Here is a 21,525-nt window from a genome sequence, read left to right on the forward strand (position 1 = left end):
TCATTATGATAAATTCAAACAGTATAAATGTAAATTAGAAACATTGATAATCTAGAATCAAGAAATACCTGTAATTTTGATATATATTACTTCAGAATTCTGCATTCTGTACAATATAACTTGTTACTGTTTCTTAAGTATGGAATTGTGCTAGATTTTCTCTTTTCATTCACTCTTACTCTGTGCAGTTTTACTAGGCAATGGATATATTCTAATACAGGCTGTATTGCATACTATTAACTCACTGCCTCTGTACCAAGTATATTCTGTGAATTTTTATACATAGTAATGTATTTATTTGTTTTTATCAAGCATATGCACTTAAAGCTAGATATTGATCTATTTTTATTTACACTAAATCATATTTACTCTCAATAACCCTGTAGAGTGAATACTGTTATTATCCCATTTTATTAAGATCACACTAGAGCACTTTGGTTCCATAGTACATTTCCCTTAACCATTACATCCTGTTGCTTGTCCAGTTTATTCAACTCTTTAAACAACCTCAAATTGTTCAGATAGCAATCCTTCCTGGGTTTGTTCAGTTGTTTAGTCTTATCTCCTAGATACTGTTATACTTCAGAACCTCCAACAGTCAGCTGATGACCTTGCTTGCTGGGTTGGTTTGTTTGGCAGAGTTACAGAGAGAGGCTGGGAGATGAAGATCTTCCATCCAGTGGTTCACTTCAATTAGTATTCTAATTTTTTTCTTTTGATTAAAAAAAAGACCCTATGCTTAATATTTTATTTCTTATCTTAAAAAATGAGGCAATTCTGAAATGATTTTATTTATTCAGTAGTCACAATTACATAGAAGAGACAGAGAAGTCTTCCATCTGCTGATACTTCCCTAATGGCTGCAACGACCACGGTGAGGCCAAGCCAAAGCAGGGGTTGGGAGTCTCCCATAGGGGTGCAGGGGCCAAAGCCATTGGACCGTTCACTGCTGCCTTCCCAGCTCATTAACAGGAGCTGACTCAGAAGTGGAGCACCCAGGATTCAAACCAGTGCCTATTAGGTGAAAGTAAATAAGCATTTTTTTAAAAGATTTATTTTTGTTGGAAAGGATTCGGAGAGGAGAACACAGGAAGAAAAATCTTCCTTCTGCTAGTTCACTCCCCAAGTGGCCACAACAGCTGCAGCTGAGCAGGTCCCAAGCCAGGAGTCAGGAACCTCTTCTGGGTCTTCAACATGGGTGCAGGGTCCCAAGGCCTTGTGCCATCCTCAACTGCTTTCCCAAGCCACAAGCAGGGAGCTGGATGGGTAAGCAGAGCAGCTGGGACATGAACTGGTGCCCATATGGGATGGCAGAAAATGAGCCAGTTGAACCCCCATACCAGTCCCATAAATAAACATTTTTATAAGATGACTTCTCCTAGTTGTCCTTGTGTTCAGTATCTACTTCTTATCTGGCAATTGTTATGGTTTGAAAAGCCATTTAAAGGGGCTGATATGGTGGTGTATCAGGCTAATCCTCCCTTCTATAGTGCCAGCATCGCATAGGGGTGCTGGTCCATGCCCCAGTTGATCAACTCCCTTCTTTTCACCTGAGAAAGCAGTGAAAGGTGGCTCAAGTCCTTGGGCCCCTGTACCCATGTGGGGGACCCAGAAGTACCTGGGCTCCTGGCTTTGGCCAGCTATAGCCAGTGCAGCTGTTTGGGGTGTGAACCAGAGGATGGAAAACCTCTCTGTTGCCTTCACTCTGTGAAAACTACCTTTCAAATAAAAATGAATGAATCTTTATAAAAGAAAACCATGTAAACATAGCTTCTGGCTCAACATGTCTACTTGATTGTCTGAAAGACATCCCAGATTAAGACTTTGAGAAACAGGGAAAGGGGAAAAGAGGAAGACAGTTCCTGTCTGTTGGTTCATACCCCAAAAGTGCACAGCCAACAGGGCTGGCCATGCTGAAACGTGTGATCCGGTAACCCAATCCAGGTCTTCTACATGGGCACAGGACTCGATCGTGCTGTACTGTATCCCAAGTGTGGAGTCAGGAGCCATTGTTGAGCACTGACTCCAATGTGATATGCTATGTTTGCATTTTTTTTAAGATTGGGAAGCGGGGCTGCTGGGATAGAACTGGGGACCCTAAACAAAGCCTTAAAGCAGTGGGCAAAATACCTTCTACTTTTTTTATAATTATTACTAAGAAAATACTCTTGACCCTGGCAAGGGAGGCCTGGAGGAGGCTCCTGGCCTCAGGTCACCTCAGCTCCAGCCATTGTGGCCATTTGGAAAGTAAACCAGCAGCTGGAAGCTCTTTCTCTCTCCTTCTCTGTGGATCTGACTTTTCAGTAAAAATAAATAAATTTTTGAAAAGAGAGAGAGCTCTTGTCCACAGGTTCATTCCCCGTATGTCTGCAGTAGCTGAAAGGCCAAACTGCAAGCTGAAAGCTTACCCAGATCTCGCATGTGAGTAGCAGGACCATATGTACTTGAGCTGTCACTGCCTCAGGAACCCCAATAGCAGGAAGCTGGAGTCAGGAGTCAAGACCAGGTAGCCAAACTAAGCATGCTGATGAAGGACATAACCATCCAAACTGGCAGCCTAAATAACTACCAGGCCAAATGTCTGCTTTGGGAGAAAATGCTTTATAGGAGCAATTCAAGAATAATTCTAATTTAATATAATCTTTTTTTTTTTTTTTTTTTTTTTTTTTTTTAAAGATTTATTTTATTTTTATTACAAAGTCAGATATACTGAGAGGAGGAGAGACAGAGAGGAAGTGGAGCTGCCGGGATTAGAACCAGCGGCCATATGGGATCAAGGCGAGGACCTTAGCCACTAGGCCACACCGCCAAGCCCAATTTAATATAATCTTAATAGGAGTCCGTAGAGTGATTATGACCATCATCATAATTACAATACCTGTGATAATCAGTGTTATAGAGACTAGCATTATGTCATAGCAGATAAAACTACCACCTGTAATGCCAGCATCCCATATTTGGGCCAGTTCATGTCCTGGCCGATCCACTTCCAATCTAATTTCCTGCCAGTGATGTAGTAAAACAGTGGAAAGTGGCCTAAATTTTTGGGCCCCTACCACCGTGTGGGAGACCCAGAGGAAGCCACTGGCATTAGCCTGGCCCAGCCCTAACCATTGCAGCCATCTGAGGAATGAATCAACGAATGGAAGAACTCTCTGTAACGCTTTAAAGTAAACAAATCTGCAAATAAATGAATAAACTTTATACCTGTCTCAAGGGAGATGAATCTCAGGTTTTGTTAGATCAGATCTGAAGTTTTTAGTTTTGATATTGAAAGTATTATTTAAGGGCCTGGCGGCATGGCCTAGCAGCTAAAGTCTTCGCCTTAAACGCCCTGGGATCCCATATGGGCGCCGGTTCTAATCCCGGCAGCTCCACTTCCCATCCAGCTCCCTGCTTGTGGCCTGGGAAAGCAGTCGAGGATGGCCCAAAGCTTTGGGACCCTGCACCCGTGTGGGAGACCTGGAAGAGGTTCCTGGTTCCTGGCTTCGGATCGGCACAGCACTGGCCGTTGCGCTCACTTGGGGAGTGAATCATCGGACAGAAGATCTTCCTCTCTGTCTCTCCTCCTGTCTGTATATCTGACTTTGTAATAAAATAAATAAATCTTAAAAAAAAAAAAGTCAACTATCTCACTTTCAAAAAAAAAAAAAAGAAAGTGTTATTTAAACAGAATGTTGAAAGACTATATCTTGGATAAGAAATTAAAGTAGTATATGGGGCCCAGTGTGGTGGCCTAGCAGCTAAAGTCCTTGCCTTGAAAGTGCCGGGATCCCATATGGGTGCCAGTTCTAATCCCAGTAGCCCCACTTCCCATCCAGCTCCCTGCTTGTGGCCTGGGAAAGCAGTAGAGGATGGCACAAGGCCTTGGGACCCCGCACCCATGTGGAAGACCTGGAGGGAGATTCCTGGCTCCTGGCTTCAGATCTGTGCAGCATCGGCCATTGGCGATGCTGTGTATCTGAATTTTCAATAAAAATAAAGCTTTTTTAAAAAGAAATTAAAGTAGTATATAGAACAAATTTTACGAGATGATTTTGCAACCTAAAGATAAAACTATTCCCAGGACAGTCATTTAGTCTGATGACTAAAAAAACAGTTCAAACACCTGTGGTCCGTGTGAGAGTACCTGATTGTAATACCAGCTCCATTTCCTAATTCAGGCTTGTTGGTGTTACAAACCCTGGGAAGCAAAAGATGATGTTTATTTAAGTGGTTAGGTTCCTGCCACTCACATGGGAGACCTGGACTGAGTTCCTGGCTCCTTGACTTTGCCCATCTGACTCTAGCTGTTGTGACGGTTTCAGTTGTGAACCAATGGGAAGGGGCTCTGCCTCTGAACTTAGTTAAATAATTTTTAAAGATTAAATAATTGTATAGGTGGGCACTTTTTTTTCAAGGAAGGAGAACCTAACAATCCTGTCAAAAGAATGTGATGTTTGTTTAGTTGATAGTGTGTTTGTTCTCCCCCAGTGCTTTTGTAAACCTGAAACACTGAAGGCAAACCTAAAACACTTAAAAAGGCAAGAAGGAAGTCTAATCTCATTATCCTAAACAATGGTTAGACCTCTGTGTCCTTGGTAGCTTTGCTATATGAATTATAGCAAAGTCAGATTTGTTTATTCCTTTCCCTACCTCTAGCTAGGTATGAGGAGATTTTTTACATCTTCCATTACAGTTGCTTAATCCTTGTGAAATCATTTTGATTTCACCCTCTGTAGAATCATAGTAATTATACTTCATATTATGAAGAGATTGGAATATGATACCTCATTTTTCTGACTAGAGGTATAGAGTCCCTTTTTCTTCTAGCCTTCCTTCTTAAAGACCTAGACTTCTGCTCTTGATGTTTTTAACAGAAGTACTACAGAAATATAATTACCAAATGAGATAAAATAGGGAAATAGTTTGTAAACTACAAAGAATTACACATATATATATGGTGGTGATATTTCATGTTGTTATATACAACATGATGTGATTGTATTGCTCAACTTCTGATCTAGTTATGTCCTGAGCTCAACAGTGAAATTTTTATCTTGTTAATTATCTTGTATATTTCTGGCCAGAAATTTTCTCTTTTCAACTCTTTTGTTAAGTTTCTATTTCACTCTTGCTGTATATTCTTGAAACAAATTTGTTCAAGAATTGGCATCGTCTTTCAAGAATACTTATGTCCTCCCTTCTTTTAACTTCATTACCATGTCTGCATATTTTCACATACCTCCCAGTGTGTTTTCCTGACCTACAGCAGAAAGGACCCAGGTCAGAGAGGAAACCCTTTGCTGTGACTGAAGGATGTAGGACCTTCGCCATGATCATCTTCTCTTTGTAGTAGACAGGGTCTCCTCATCTTGAAAAACCTTTCAGCTGGGACCCAGATACCGTTCCTTGTTATTGGCATCTGTGTTGCATCACTGCAGAACTTTTAAAGCAGATGCAGTTTTACCTGGAATCACATTCTTTCAGTGGAAAACAAAGTATTCTTTGGTAGAAGAACATGGGGCCCAAATTCAGGTTTCGATAATTTTAGGTTGTGGTGAATGCTGTCAGGGAAGTAACCAGAGTGGTAAGAGAGAGGAGTTGGGAGAGAAGGGTTTACTTTGGGTAAATAGTAATTTGAAATGAAAATTTTGTCTAAAAAATTAGTTTCAAAACCTTGTGTATCAGAAAGGAAATTTAAATGAAAATGAGAAAATATTAAGAATTTCTATGTTTGCATTTTGATGTAACTTAAAAATTCTCATATTAATTAACAATACTGCTAATGGTCTTTGTCAGATTTTACGTATCTGTTGTCTACAGTAGTAAAAGATGAAAAATAACTGTAATCTAGGACATTAAATGCATGTTATTGTACTTGATTTAACAGACATGTTTTGAATGCCTGGCACACATGCCAGGCTTTGTCCCGACCACTGGGAATAAACTGAAATAAACATAGACCTTTTTTTTCTTGAGTACAACTAAAGCTATCATTAGATATAATATATATGATTTAAGTTTATCATTGACTTTAACATAGACCTGCTGTGGCCATTACAGTTTGTTACTGACTTTAAGAATATATGAAACCACCTTCAAAAGGAATTTTACCAAACCTTTACATTCTATTAGGGTTTATATTCTTCATAGGACAAACACAGGTGTATTGGGGAAAAAAAACACAAAACCCAAGCTTCTAATAGGATAATATCTATACAGTGTGAACGATGAACAGTCACTTTCCATTGAATTACTTATGAGCAAATATCACTGAGAAATTCAGATTTGTGTTCTTTTTTTTTTTTTTAAGTGTTTATTGCAAAGGTGAGGAGGTTGGGTTGTAGACCCATGTGGGCTTCTATTAGGATGGAGAAGGTCAGGGTTGGAGAGAAGATGAATGAGGTAAATGTTTACATTTTCTCTCCTATGGCCACAGGGAATTGTGTTTATTCTTACAGGATAAGTATGAGATAGACAAAAAATAGAAAAATGATAATTTGAAGTTGTGGGTAGGAAGGGACCCAGTACCAGAAGAAAGCATTGAACACAAAGGTGGGGTTAAAAAATCAAGGCATATTTAAAGAACATAGATATATAAGCCTGTTTGGAGTGCAAGGTTTGTATTGATAACTACTCGGATGGAGTCAATGGAAAACAAGATTTGGCTATACTATAATAGTAATATGTTTCTGTAATCCTAAATTAATTTGCAGTCTGTTTTCATATTATATAAAGGGCATATAACTTATGTATAGTTTCCAACATATTAAGAATCTAAATAATTCTGTACATCCCTAAATATGTTACAGATTTTGAGGTCAGAGTCCTTTAGCCCTACTCAGGTTAAAATGATGTTTTGTTTTTCAGTTACTTACACGCCAAGTCAATCATCCACAGAGACCTCAAGAGTAATAGTATCCTTCACGAAAGTTCTGCGAAGTTTGAAACATCCTGACTTTTTCTTCTGCATTTTATCTTCACATTATGTAAAAGTTCGATATACTGTAAAGAGAATCAGTAAATGAGTTTGCATGAGAATATTATAGAGCAGGATACTACAGCCTACTTTTTGTTTCTAAGTTATTCACTGTTACAAGAAAATCTATCAAAAGTGTTTATAAAATAATAGCCTTTTTGACTGATTGATTACATTCATCCTACCAGCACTATAAAACTGATCGTTTCTTTTAGCCCTCTGAACTTACTCAGAGGTATTTGAGTATAACTAAAGACTCTAATTTTTCTTCTTCTCTAAGAGCCCAAGCTAAGATTCTACTATATTAACATCTTAATTCCAATGAGGAGTCCTTACAGCTTTTCCATCTATGCCAAAGGATATTTGGGCCTCCATGACTAAAGCAAATGAGGAATTTTAAGATCTCATAAACCCAGGAAGGTATCAAGCCTCATCCTCACATTTCAGGTCCCCAACAAAAAGCAGTAAAAGCAGATCATATCAGATCAATAGAACTTTATTTAACTTACTGATTTTAATTATGTACTTTTAAAAAGAATAGCATATTACAGAATTAGAGAATCTAGATCTCTTACTCAAAATCTTTGTGATATTTACTCTAATAGGAAATGAGATCTGTTGTTTTCCTTTACTTACTGCACTTCAGATATATTTCTTCATGAAGACCTCACAGTAAAAATAGGTGATTTTGGTCTAGCCACAGTGAAATCTCGATGGAGTGGGTCCCATCAGTTTGAGCAGTTATCTGGATCCATTCTGTGGATGGTAAGAATTGAGGCTATGTCACCGTTGATTAAATTTGTGACCCCTGAAACTTTCTGGGTTACTAGAAAATCATTGGTTTGAAAATATTTTCATTGTTGCCAGTATTCATAAACATCAGTGTTATTTTTATATAAGTAGACCTTAACTTGTTTATTTTTAAAAAGAATATTATGAAGCCAGTTTCAAAATTATGTTTTGTAGTGTCTGAGTTTTATTCAGAATTTTCTGTTTAAAATAATTTGTGTTGAAAATTTTTTGTACCTCATTTGAAACAACACTTACATAATTTAAGGCCAGTCTCATTTAAACCCTTTTAATAGGTAGATTGTTTTTGCAATATTACATAAGCCTAAATTCGAAAGCTTTTTCTTTAGACTGAAAAGGATCTGCTAATTATGGGGCAGCTGTAAAAGGAAATACAAAAAAGAAAAGAAATGAAAGCAAAAAATGTGAACATTTTCGGCCTCAGGCTGTTTTGCATAGCTTGTACTTTCTCTTTATTCCTGTTTATGCTTGGCAGAAAAGAATAAAGTTCTAAAAGAAGAACTAAAACTTGTGTAGCAAGTGATGGAAGGGTCCGTCGTAGGAAGCATTCTGTACACCAGCAGCCCTCAGAAGGCCCACAAGAAACCTTTCCTCTAGGACATCAGATTTTCTTCATATCCTTCGACCAAAAATAATGCATTCACTATAGGTTAAATACAGAAGCAGATGTGGAAACCCTGCCTTGCGCTATTCTGCCAGACCTTAAAGAGCATCACTGCACTGCTGTCACTAAACATTTTGTTTTTGAAAATACATTTTTCATTAGCAGTTGGTGATCTGGATTAACATTTAATGATTATGTTGTTATTTAAGTGAATTAGTTAAGTGCTAGTATAAATATCCACAGGAATAATCCCTATGAACAAAAACTCTTTGTGGTGATGTTTAAGTGAAAAAGAGTCCCAAGACCAGTATGTTTGAAAACTGCAGCTTTAAGCTGAACAGAGTGTAACTTGATATATGATAAGACTTTTGGGATGCTCTACTGGAAACAACAAAGTTGCAAGAGCTTTTGAAACCGCATCTGCTTTAATTTCCTGAATTCTCGGTAGTAGTCCCCAAGACAGAACTTCCAGGGTAGGATTCTGAGTTCATCTAGCTTAACCCAGAGTTGTGTCTTTGATTTTTTAGGATAATTAATGGAAGAAAGGACAGAAAGTGGCAAGGTGTAAGAGAGGATGTTGGACTTGAGTTATGCTTGTACCCCGTTAAGTAGAGGTTTCTTAACCTCTGAATCTCTCTGAAATATTGAGCTGGAGTAGTGCATCTCTAATACCTATACTATGTTTACATTCAATAATTGGAGTTAGCTAGATTTTTTAAAATTTAATATGTGTCTTTAGTTGAAAAGCATTGGAGTCTAGTTAATCATTGTAATCTGAATCCCAGGTACCTTTAAGGCACACACCTATAGCAGAGATGGTAGAATATCCTAAGATAGGGAAGCCAGATTTTAAGTGCTCAAATTGCAAAAGCTAAAATTAAAAAGAAACATTTCTCACGTGTTTTTAAGATTTATTTTTATTGGTGTGAGAAAGTTAGGCTCATTCAAGTCTTAAGGCTTGACCTTTTTCAAGGCTGCTATGCAGTTAGTGCTTTAGTACACATGACATTATCTGTTTTCTTTTACTTTTTTATTGATGCATGGAGAGATAGGATCATTCATTAGTCCATTATGTGAGTTCTGAAACAAAAGAAAACCAGTAAAACACTTCACTGTTAAAAAAAAAATCCTCTAGATTGATACTACTTTCAGAACTAAATACAGAGTATCCACAGACTAGAAGAGAAGCATTTGGTCAGAACTAAAGTTGTATGGTCCTCTAAATTACCAACAGTGCACTTCATGTAACAGAGAAGAAAGAAACTTTTGTTGAAAAAAATTGACAAATTAAACCACCAAAACTAACATTAGTCGTGTGTTTGTTATAAATTGGTAACATACAACTTTTCATCAAGCCTTCTTCTACTACAGTGAAGCAAAACTAAATTTAAAAAAAAAAAAAGTCTTCAACTGATGAACTGATGTACTGTTTCTCACAAAAACTGACTTAGCCTTTAGAAACTGTGTCTTAACACAACCAGCCTCCGGGTACTCTGGCTTGTTCATCACCTCAGTGGCATGTGGTATGTTTTGAACTCATTATTTAAAAGCATGATTCAATAAAGTAAAATGAGCATGTATTTACAACCTTTTCCACCCGTACCCTTCTGCTCTCTTTAGGTCTCCTACAGACCTCCCATCAGTGACAGGACATTCAAATCAGCTCTGTAGCTTTAAACACTAATCCCGCTCTCCTGTTCTGATGTGCTGCTCACCACCTTGCGTGCAGTCCGGCACTGGGCCACTCGGAGGTTCCCCATATGGTTGTGATCTGCCTCTGTGGCTGAGGGACACAGGGCCTTACTACACCTGTAGTCAGGAATCCACAGTAGGCAGAAAGCCACTTTTGCAGTTAGTACTACTATTAGCATAAAATTGGTGCTTTCACAAAATTTTTATTAGTAATCCTACGTTTCTTTAATTCCTTCAAAATGAAGCTAATACCGAGATGCAAAGAAGAAATATTTGAAACTAGTTTTTAACCAATGTCTTGAATTTTATGTAAATAAGAAACTCAGTTATGCAGTATAGTGACTGATGTGTGAAATGTAGCAAATCTATATAGTCTTTTTCCCCCCAAGAGGCAACATTCAAAAGATCTTTTGTACCCTCTTCTAAATGTGCTGTCTATTGATTTTGTTGGTAAAGCATTCATGGAATGTTTATTCCATGGCTTAGAAGGGAATTTAGCAGTCTTGAAATTCTACCATTATTTCCCATTATTTGTATTAGTGGAAAAAGGTACATTCTGACACAGTTACAATAGTTTTACTGTTTCCTCAATTTATAACTTTATCAACACAAATCTGGTATTTCTTTGCTGAATCATGACAGAGAAGTAATAACTGACTCTGATAGGACACATCATGAAATGAATTCAAGTGATAGTGAAAGTATTTTGTGCAAAGACTGATAAAATTATGAAATTTTAATAATGCATATGGACTCTCAGCTGATACTGCCTCATTAAGAGTTTATAAAGATTTTATCTTTCATCTTTTTAGATCTGTTTTTCTTTTACCTTAATACAATATTTAACTATGTATAGATGAATTTTTTTAATGGTAAAAGCATTACTCTGGATGTTATAGTAGTTTTCTGTTTTTGTTCTGTTGAAGAATAAACTAGAATATTTTTCTATTTATGTTGTAACAGGCACCAGAAGTAATTAGAATGCAAGACAAAAACCCGTATAGCTTTCAGTCAGATGTATATGCATTTGGGATTGTTCTGTATGAATTGATGACTGGACAATTACCTTATTCAAACATCAACAACAGGGACCAGGTAAATATTTGCTGTCACTTGGGCTTGTTTTACTCCTTGTAACAAAGATTTTACTCAGTTATTGAAAAGAACTGTGGAGTCATAAGTGAACTTGAAGATAGATCTTAAGTTATTGTTTGTGTACTTCTGGTAGTGCTGGAAGCATGTAAAGCCTTTCCTTGAAATACTGGTCTTAAATGTGTGATGAAGTAAATTTTTGGTTTTCTGACTAGAAACTAGGTAAATGAAAATACATGCTGTTTCTTGAGGATAGTACAATTAAAAGAATGAGTTCCATTATCTCTAACATCTTTACTTTATATCTTTCATTGTGTCACAGATTATACCATCAAGTCAGGTACTCAGCTTCTTTGTATCAAATTCTTTTAAATATTTCAAGGTTTTTCTTTTTCAGCTTTCAAAAAGAGTTAAGTAGTAGAAATGACGCATCATGCTTTGATTTTTCTTTAGTGAAAATTCTAGTAAGGTAGATAGATGTTTTGCTTTGTTTAAGTATATTATTTATTTGAGAAAGGATAAAACAGAAAGATCGGCCATCCACTGGCTCACTCCCCAGTTGATAGCAGCTTGGACAAGCCAAAATCAAGAGCCTAGAACCCCATCTGGGTCTCCCGCACAGGAGCCAAAACACTAGAGTCATCTCCTGCTGCCTTGCTAGGCTCATTAACAGGGAGCTGGATTGGAAATGGAGCAGCCAAGACTAAAACCAGCATCTATGCGAGATGCTAGCATGATTGGTAGCAATTTGACCCAGTGTGTCACCATGCCAGCCCTGAAGAGAGAACTTTAACTCCTTCCTAAACTGCTGTTGATTGTCTTGTACAAAATAGCCTCCTGCCACTGTTCACCTTTTCTGTCTCTGCCACATTAAGTGGAGTTGGACTTTTTAAACTGGCCAAGAAATTACCTTTGCTGAAATTATCTTGGATACCTCAACATTTTTTCAACTGGTGGGAAGGGGTGGAAGGAAAAATTACAGTAATACACTGTTAATGGAAAATAGTAGTTAGCCATGTAAGTTGTGATTAGAAAATACAGTGTGGTTTGTATTGGAATCACCTGGAACTGACCCAACAATTGCAACCACCAGCATGTGCATAAGCTGATTGGGGCAATGGACTGTACTGGACCCTGTATTGGCAAGCACACAGGAATCAGGTCTGGGATTACCTCAAATTAAGTTTCTTTGGAGATTCCCCTCCCCCCACCCACAACTGAATTGCTGCATTCAGAACCGCAACCATGGAGAGAATTGCAGGTTTTGCGGTCTAACTGTGGAATGCATGTGTCAGAGCTAGACCTCCTCAGTGGCTTAGATGGAGCAGTGGACAGCACAGCCAGGTGCACATGGAGGATATGGCAGTACATTGGAGTCTGCAGAGAATATCTGGTACCAAAACAGAGGACGGAGTACAGAACAAACTGATTAACTACCCCAGCCAAGTGATGGCGGTGAATATCTAGGCAAAGAGACTCTAAAGTGGACTATGTCAGCCAGTGGATTCTGGAGTGGTTTAATCGTACTTGAAATGACAAGATTGGCAATAATTCAGAACTGTTGAACTATTGAAACCTCTTGAGCAGGACCCTCAGAGCATGCCCCACATTGGGGACCCTGGAGTGGTGTCAGGTGGCTGTTTTCCATCCCAGGGTGCAGAGGTGTTTGGGAAGCTGGGTATGGCTTCTCTCCTTATCTCCTCCTGCCTCCAAATAGAGGAAGGAAAAAAAGAGAATGTGGAAATGGTCCTCTCACCCACCTTCCTGTAGCCCTTCACCCTATCCTAATCAACTATGCAAAAATCATCAAAAATTAAAATAATTAATAAAAAACAACAAATTTCATTTGTTTGTAACTAAATTTACTTTAATATGATTAGAGTGTAGAAACAAGTATTATCTCCAGATTATGAATCAAGCATCCTGGAGTTCTGCACCCGCCCACTTCTTTGCATTTTAGGTGCTTGTGCTCCATGGGAGTTAAAGAGTTTGATGAGGCAAGGGATAGCGTTCCATGGGAGAAGTGGGTGACCAGCAGAAGCGGAAGGCCTTTACTGGTTACTTCTTTCCAATAGTATAGCTGGAGGCTCTGGAACTTGCAAACCTAGTACCAGCTTCAGTATTTGATGAAGAATAAGGAGATCAATAATATGCCTCTCCCTCTACCCTCGTTTACTACCATGTTACGTACTGATTTGCTTTCTTTAAGCAGTACTTTTCACAGAACTCCCCATTTTGAATGGATAACTCTAGTCTTCGTGAATGAAGTAACCCCAAGAATTTTTCTACCCTATCCTATTTGATTGGACTTTTGTTTTCTGTTGTGCTAAGATCTCCATTTTCAAAATTGATCTCTGTTTAGGAAGGCAGAAACATTCTTTTTAGGTGAAGTTGGACAGCTGCTTCTTGATGCTATGAGTGCTGTCACCCTACACTCTCACACTTAACATTCTGAGGTGGTAGGACTCTGGCAGAGCAGTATGGTGTGGTGCTAGGCCTCTCTGTACCTTTTTTCCCTCCCCAACTACAAAAATAAGAGATTGGAGGACAGACATTCGATGCTATTGCAGCACCCATATTAGGATGTTTGAAGCCTCACTCCTCCACTTGGATTCAGCTTCCTGCTGCCGGGTACCCCGAAAGGCAGCAGACAATGGCTCAAATATTTGGGCCCTTGCCACCCAAATGGGAGTCCAAGAATGGTATTCCACATTGCTCCTGGAATTCTGAGATTGATGGGGTCAGCTTTGTGGCACAGTGGATAAAGCCACCACCTATGACCCAGCATCCCAAAGGGGGAAGCAGTTTCTATCCTAGCTGCTTCACTTCCCATCCAGCTCTCTGCTAATGGCATGGGAAAAAGCAGAGGAAGATGGTTCTGGTGTTTTAGCCACTGCCACCCATCTGGATGCCCAGTGAAACTCCTGGCTCTACTCTGTTCTGGCCTTTGGCAACTACCTGGGGAGTAAACAGGTTCTTGAAAGATTGATCTCTCTCTATCGCTCCCTCCCTCTCTGTAACTGTAACTATGAAATAAATAAATGAGTCTTTTAAAAAGAAATAAATAATTGTAACATTACTGTCTTTGATTAAAATGGTGGTGTCACTGCCTGGCTTCAGAAGAAGGTTGTATAGAGAAAAGCTGCATTCCTAACCACCATCCTTTTAATCCTGTACCATAAAGACCACCTATGCTGCACCTAAGGGTCATTAAAGCACAAAACAGGAAATAAAGTCCACCCTTGTTAAGCCTGTTGCCTGTAAAATCAAAAGCTTTCCTCTCAGACCTTCTCCCTGAGTCCCAAGATACTCAGCATCTCCCTCTGCCTTTCTTCAAAAGAACCAACAATTAAGAATTAAGGAATTAAAAGACTCTTGAGGGCCTGGCACAACGGCTCAGGAGCTGAATCCTTCCTTGCATGTGCCAGACCCAGTACAGGCACCAGTTGTGTCCCAGCTGCTCCAGTTCCCATCCAGCTCGCGGCTTGTGGCCTGCGAAAATAGTCAAGGATGACCCAAAGGCTTGTGGCCGTGCGCCTTTAGGATCTTTCTGTCTCTCCATCTCTGTGAATCTGCCTTTCCAATAAAAATAAATAAATCTTTAAATAAAAATGAAAGAATCTAAAACTCTACTCAGCAAAGGCAAGATTTTTTTTTTACCCTGTTGAAAAGAATACTTTAGTCCCAATGATTTCACTTTCTTTCTGGTTCTCAGATTTGTATGATCCAATACTTTATTCGAATTTCCGCAATAAGAGGGTTGAAAATACAATGGCAAAATGACTGTCTTTTTAAAAAGGTTAACTTTCTGAAACTATTACACATATTTAAAGGACTTCTCTCGATATTCAACAATAAGTTGTCAGTAGTTTTTGTTGTTAAAAAAAAAAAGAAGAGACACTATCAGGTCTGTGTTGTAAAATAATTGCCCAGTCAGTGGGAAAATGGCTGGGTAAATGGAGACTGCAAATAAAGAGAACAGACCCTTGCCATAATCCTGGGATTAGGAAGATCTGAGCATGTAACCCAGTATTTCCCATAGCCTGTGGTGTGGGAATCCAAATACCAGCAATTTTTAAAACTTCATTGAAGTGTAGTATACATAACATGCAAATCCCAATTACACATGTTGAATGTTCAGGGTTTATTTTAACTTATATCCAAGCTTCTGTGGTTTGCCTCTCTTTTTTCCTTCAGATCATTTTTATGGTGGGACGTGGATACCTGTCTCCAGATCTCAGTAAGGTACGGAGTAATTGTCCAAAAGCCATGAAGAGATTAATGGCAGAGTGCCTCAAAAAGAAAAGAGATGAGAGACCACTCTTCCCCCAGGTAAGAAGGTGTGGGACCTAGAAAACCAGACCAATATTCAGAGGCAGATTCACAAGCACTTTTTCATGTAAATATGTGCAGACTTCACATAAATAACACAAGAAAACAATTTTAAAAGAGTTAGGTGGAAACTTGGGATCCCGCTACAAAATAATCAGAAGAACCTTGCATTTTGTCCAACAGTTCTAACACTTTTTGGTGTCAGGACCCTTTGGCATATTTTAGATTATTTTTTATTTGAAAGGCAGAGTTAAACAGAGAGGGATGGATAGATACAAAGATATTCTATCTGCTGGTTTACTTCCCAGAATGGCCACAGTGGTTGAAGGTGGGCCAGGCTGTAATGAGAAACCTAGAACTCCTGTGGGTGCAGGAGTCCAATGCTTGGGCCATGTTCTGCTGCTTTTCCAGGAGCATCAACAGGGAGCTTGATTGGAAGTAGAGCAGCTAGGACTCCAGCTGGCACAAGTGATAGCTTAACTGGTTGCACCAGAACCGTCACCCTCACATTTTGAATTATTGAACCTTCCAAAGAGCTTTTATTTTTGTACTGTCATATCAAGATACTACATTTTTATATTTATGAATTTTTTAAAATAATGAAACTGCCATTTAAATAACATTTTAAAATATTTGTATTTTACAAAGCAAAGAAATGGGGGGCCCAGCAGCGTGGTCTAGCGGCTGAAGTCCTCGCCTTGAATACGCCGGGATCCCATATGGGTGCCGGTTCTAATCCCGGCAGCTCCACTTCCCATCCAGCTCCCTGCTTGTGGCCTGGGAAAGCAGTCGAGGATGGCCCAAAGCTTTGGGATCCTGCACCCGTGTGGGAGACCTGGAGAAAGTTCCTGGCTCCTGGCTCTTGGCTCTGGATCAGCACAGCACCAGCCGTTGCGCTCACTTGGGGAGTGAATCATCGGACAGAAGATCTTCCTCTCTATCTCTCCTCCTCTCTGTATATCTGACTTTGTAATAAAAATAAATCTTTTTTTAAAAAAGCAAAAAAATGAACAAGAAGAATATATATTTTTTGCAACTGTTTTCAAAACAAGACAACTGGATTCTCTGCTTTTGCATTCACTGTGCAGTGGTATCTCTTGTTGCCTCTGAAAACTCCAGTTACCAAAAAGTCCACTTACACTTGTAAAATAATGATGGGAAAAAGTAATAACATCGTGCATTTCCTGGAGACTTGCAGGCCATAACTTGCGGGCCACTGCTTCAGTTCTGACTGGTAAAGTAGATAGGTTCAAGTTTACCTGAAACAGGTCTGTGAGGGACATTTCCACCTGAAACAAGAAGAAAACATAGCTGTGGATGCAGCCTGCCTTTCTCTCATTTTTTATAACTACATTGCTTTTTACATTTTCATGTTGTAAGGCTAAAACCCATAAGCTAGTAATCTCTAATAAGCCTCACAAAGAACTAAAACTGCATACCTACATAAGATTAGAGTTTAGCTATAAACATTATAATAAAAATGCAATACTTTGAGGTGAGTTCATACTTCTATAGTAAGTCTGCTACAAAACCTTGGGAGTATTCCTTTGTGAACCCTTAATGCTTTTTATCTTACAAAGTACAGTGTTACTTAGAAGTCATGGTTACTGAGGCAAGCTCCTCACTCCCACCTTTTACCCAGCTCAGCACAGGCCATTGCAGCTACCTGTTCAGTAACCAGAAGATGGAAGATCCATTCTCTGTCTCTAAAGATCTTTTTGGGGGCAGGGTGAGGGGATGGTGACGCAGCAAGGAGGCATAGTTACAGAGAGAAGGAGAGACAGAGTATCTTCCATCTGTTGGTTTACAACCTAGATGGCTGCAGTGGCTGGAACTGAGCCAATCTGAAGCCAGGAACTAGGTGCTTTCACCAGGTCTCCTACATGGGTGCAGGGTCTCAAGGACTTTGGCCATCCTCCGCTGCTTTCCCAGGGCACAGACAGGGAGCTGGATGGGAAGTGAAGCAGCCGGCACATGAACCAGCGCCCTTTTGGAATACTGGCACCACAAGGCAGAGGATTAGGCTGTTAGGAACCATTGTGACACCCCTCCCACCACCCCCCCTTTTTTTTTGAAGGGCAGATTTTATAGAGAGAAGGAGAGATAGAAAGAGGAGGACAGTGATTATTATTTAAAATAATAAAATATTTTTAAGTATTTATTATTTATTTTGAAAGAGAGAAAGGAAGAGATTTGTTTTTTGCTTTTAACTCGGAGGATTTCTGGTTTCAGACTACTGAAGTGAAAAACCACATTGTTGACCAGGGTCAGCATAATCCAGCCCCCAGGTGCTAAGGTTTCTTCCTTTTCATGATGAGACACAGTGGTAATGCAGTTATATCTTTAAGCTTACTTTTTTGTTTTAAAGGCTGAATCTTTTTTTTTTGAATGGCAGAGAGAGAGGTAGAGACAGAGTGAAAGAGCAGAAGAGAAAGATCTTCCATGTACTGGTTCACTCCCCAAAACTAAGCCCAGCTGACGTCAGGACCCTGGAGTTTCTTCCAAGTCTCCCATGTGTGGCAGAGGCCCAAGCATTGGAGCTAAATCCCACTGCAGCTGGATCAGAAGTGGAGCAACCAGGATTCAAACCAGCCACCTACATGGGATTTAACTGTCTGCCACAGCACTGGCCACAGGCCTACTTTTTACAATTACATTAAAGAAGAAAAATGCTCATACTTCCAGATGTGATATTTCATTCACTGAGCATGAAATACACATATGCATTATTGGAGGCTGCTGCTTTTTGGGATTATTTTCATGATTTTATTATCTTTTCACTTACTATAATTACATGCCACACAAATTTTTTTCAACCATGTAGCTTTTTTCTTAATTCTTCTTTATTCTTTATTAATAGTAAAATACCTAACATGTGGTCACTGTTGTAACTGTATTTAGCTGTATTTAGCTACTAACCCTGTTCCAAGGCAGGACCAGCTAAGCACTGCCGGCCTGTAGTGGATGAGAAGACCATTTGCCTGGCCCACTGAGAACAGAAAGCCCAGAACTGAGAGCTCCCAGCTGTGTCCCGCCCAACCTGTGTGCCCCACTTGGTCAGATGCTAGGAATGTTTCTCTCGCTTCACCCTGTACCCAAGGTGAAGGATAAGGATGGGAGAAGTCCAGCTTTCCCAGAAGCACCATGCTGTATCTCTAAACCTTGCTGAAGGTAGTCCCGCCACAGGAGACCCTGGGGAGAGGGAAATAACTTGCTTGTGAGAGCCTACTTCCTTCTCACAGCCCTGGGTGCTAGCACAGGTCAAGATTGCTAAACAGGAAACTGCACAAGGAGCGCAAGGGAAGAGAGGTGTAACTAACCCAGATTAGGACCCTCTGCTTGCCAACTGCTGAGGCACACACAAGCGTCTGTTGTGGCCCAGTGGCCCCAGGAGAGGCTGTGCACAGAAATCATAAACGGCTGGAGATCTGTATGTAAAAGAACAACTATAAAATAGGAAATTGTGTTAAACTTCTATGTTATAAAGTAAAATTTTAAAACATAATTGTAAAATATATTAAAAATAGCATTTATACAAAGGACTCCTACAAACCAATAAGTAAAATATAGTAGAAAAGAGAGCAAAATATATTATCAAGGGGATACACAAAAGAAATATGGATATGAAGGGCTGCCCCTGGGGCGTAGTAGGGAAAGTCACCACATGCTATTATGTTGAATTCTGTATGGGCGCTGGTTTCAGTGCTTGCTGTTCCACTTCTGATCCAGCCCTGTCGATGAGCCAGGGAGAGCGGCAGAGCTTAGCCAAATACTTAAGCTCCTTCACCAATGTGGGAGACCCAGAAGAAGTTCTGGACTTTTGTCATTGGGTTTACCCAGCTCCAGCCAAAAAAAAATCTTGCTGCAAAGCCTGCTTCTGTAAACATATATTATTAATGTATTAATCTATTTATGGATGTATATTTTATAAAGTATATTTAATGTATTGTATCATACTTGAATGCTAAATATAATGGGAAAATCAGAGGAAAAGATTGAAATAGCTATATAGATGACATGGGTGTTAGTGAGGAAAATGAAAACACTAGTAAAGTGTAGATTTTAACAGTGGTTACCCTTGGAGGATAGGATTTGTAAGCCTTATACTTTCTGTACTTATTTCTGTATTTGAAATTTAATTGGCTGTTATGCTTGGAATTTTAGAATTTTTATAATACCATTTCTTGCCACCTTACATTAACCATTATAAAGATTACAGTTTGGGGCTGTGGCACTCTAGCCTAGTGACTAAAGTCCTTGCCTTGCATGTGCCAGGATCCCATATGGGTGCCAGCTCATGTCCTGGCTGCTCCGCTTCCCATCCAGCTCCCTGCTTATGGCCTGGGAAAGCAGAAAAGGATGGGCCAAAGCCTTGGAACCCTGCACCCACGTGAGAGACCAAGAAGTAGCTCCTGGTTCCTGGCTCCTGACTTCAGTTTTGGCCAATGCGGCCACTTGGGGAGTGAACCAGTGGAGGGAAGATCTTCCTCTCTGTCTTTCCTCTCTGTAAATCTTCCTTTCCAATATAATAAAAATAAATTTAAAAATAAATAAATGAGCAGCACATTATTTTAAAAGATTATAGTTTTACAGATTTTGGCAGTTCAGGCTGCTGATAATGGGTAATAAAAGCTGCTGAAGTTGTGTTGAGTACTTCCATACGCCAGGCGTTGTGCGAAGCCCGTGAAGCACATGTCCCTGATTGTCAGCATACATCCTGTCACTGCATGCTGCAGCCTGTTTTTTTGTACCCTAAAATGTGCATTTCTTTTTTTAATTGTTACTATTTCTTTCTTTAACGTTTTGTTTTAGCTGTAATACTATTTACATAGTTCAGAGGGGTGCATGCCCGTAAGGACCTCCAGTTAGGTAGGGAGGGTCGAGGCATGGAGAAGGTGGGTGGTGGTCATTTCAGGGCTCCTTAGTGAATTTCTGTGCTTTGTACAGTACAGTCTGTGGAATTTTTTGTCTTCCCCCGTGAATTGTTTCCTGTCATTGATGTGCCACTAGTTGTCTGTGTCACTGAGGATCCTGCTTTTAGTTATCTACCTGTAAGACACTTACCATCACCAAATGTCTTTAAAAGGTGAGTTTAAAGACAGTCATAAAAATTACAACCCAGCTTCTTTCCAAATGGGACTCGCAGTTTGTGACAAATTAAGTGTAAGTTTTGAATTTTTGGTGTTACAGCTCCAAGACTGGCAGATAGTCTAAAATACAGATTAATTATGAATTACATCTTCCATACAGTTTACAGCAACAGAAATTGTAGTCACTTAGTACCTTTGTTTTATTTTTAAGGAAAAAACATAATAAGAATTTTTAAATATTTTTGCAGGCATTTTTATAATACAACAGTTTAAGATTTCAGGTACTTCCTTATAAAATAGGATGTGGTTCTTAAAGATAAATGCCACCAGATTTTCATTCTGCTTGTTCCCTTCTTTCTTTAGATTCTCGCCTCTATCGAGCTGCTGGCCCGCTCATTGCCAAAAATTCACCGCAGTGCGTCAGAACCCTCCTTGAATCGGGCTGGTTTCCAGACGGAGGATTTTAGTCTGTACGCTTGTGCTTCTCCAAAAACACCCATCCAGGCAGGGGGCTATGGTGCGTTTCCTGTCCACTGAAACAAATTAGAGTGGGAGAGATTGCAGGAAGGTAGCAACAAAAGGAAATACGTGAACATACGTTAACTTATATTAAATGGAGTAGGATGTTCTTTTTTTTTAAAGGTGAACCAAAGAACATTTGTGTGCTTAAAGGCTGGACGTATTTTTCCCCAATCTAAAATTCATTCCTAACATTGGATTTCCAACAAAGTACACAGAGATTGCTAAAAATTGGCAGTGTCTCTTCCAGAGATTTTCTTTCTTGTTCCACGCTTGTGTCATTTGCTTGGTTTTTTCCAGTATTAAGTTGTACCTGGGTTGTGCAGCCTTTGTTATCAGCTGCCATTCATCATTGGCTGCGTCAGGAAGCTGACATGTGTGCAGGTGGGAGCTGAGACTAGGGTAGCCTGTGTCAAGATAAGAGA

General features: G+C 39.4%; 1 protein-coding gene across 4 annotated transcripts in view; it reads left to right on the forward strand.

Annotated features, from left to right (window-relative positions):
• Positions 1–21,525, forward strand: part of BRAF (B-Raf proto-oncogene, serine/threonine kinase) — a 130,812-nt gene that overhangs the window by 99,226 nt on the left and 10,061 nt on the right. For all 4 annotated transcript variants that reach the window (XM_004594353.3, XM_058681375.1, XM_058681373.1 and 1 more), the window contains 5 exons: positions 6,853–6,899; positions 7,608–7,726; positions 11,031–11,162; positions 15,357–15,491; positions 20,945–21,098. In XM_004594353.3, coding sequence (XP_004594410.2) covers positions 6,853–6,899; positions 7,608–7,726; positions 11,031–11,162; positions 15,357–15,491; positions 20,945–21,098 — 587 coding nt within the window. The remainder of the gene's footprint in view (positions 1–6,852; positions 6,900–7,607; positions 7,727–11,030; positions 11,163–15,356; positions 15,492–20,944; positions 21,099–21,525) is intronic.

Source organism: Ochotona princeps, chromosome 25 (genome assembly GCF_030435755.1).
Source record: "Ochotona princeps isolate mOchPri1 chromosome 25, mOchPri1.hap1, whole genome shotgun sequence".
NCBI classification, from domain to species: Eukaryota; Metazoa; Chordata; class Mammalia; order Lagomorpha; family Ochotonidae; genus Ochotona; species Ochotona princeps.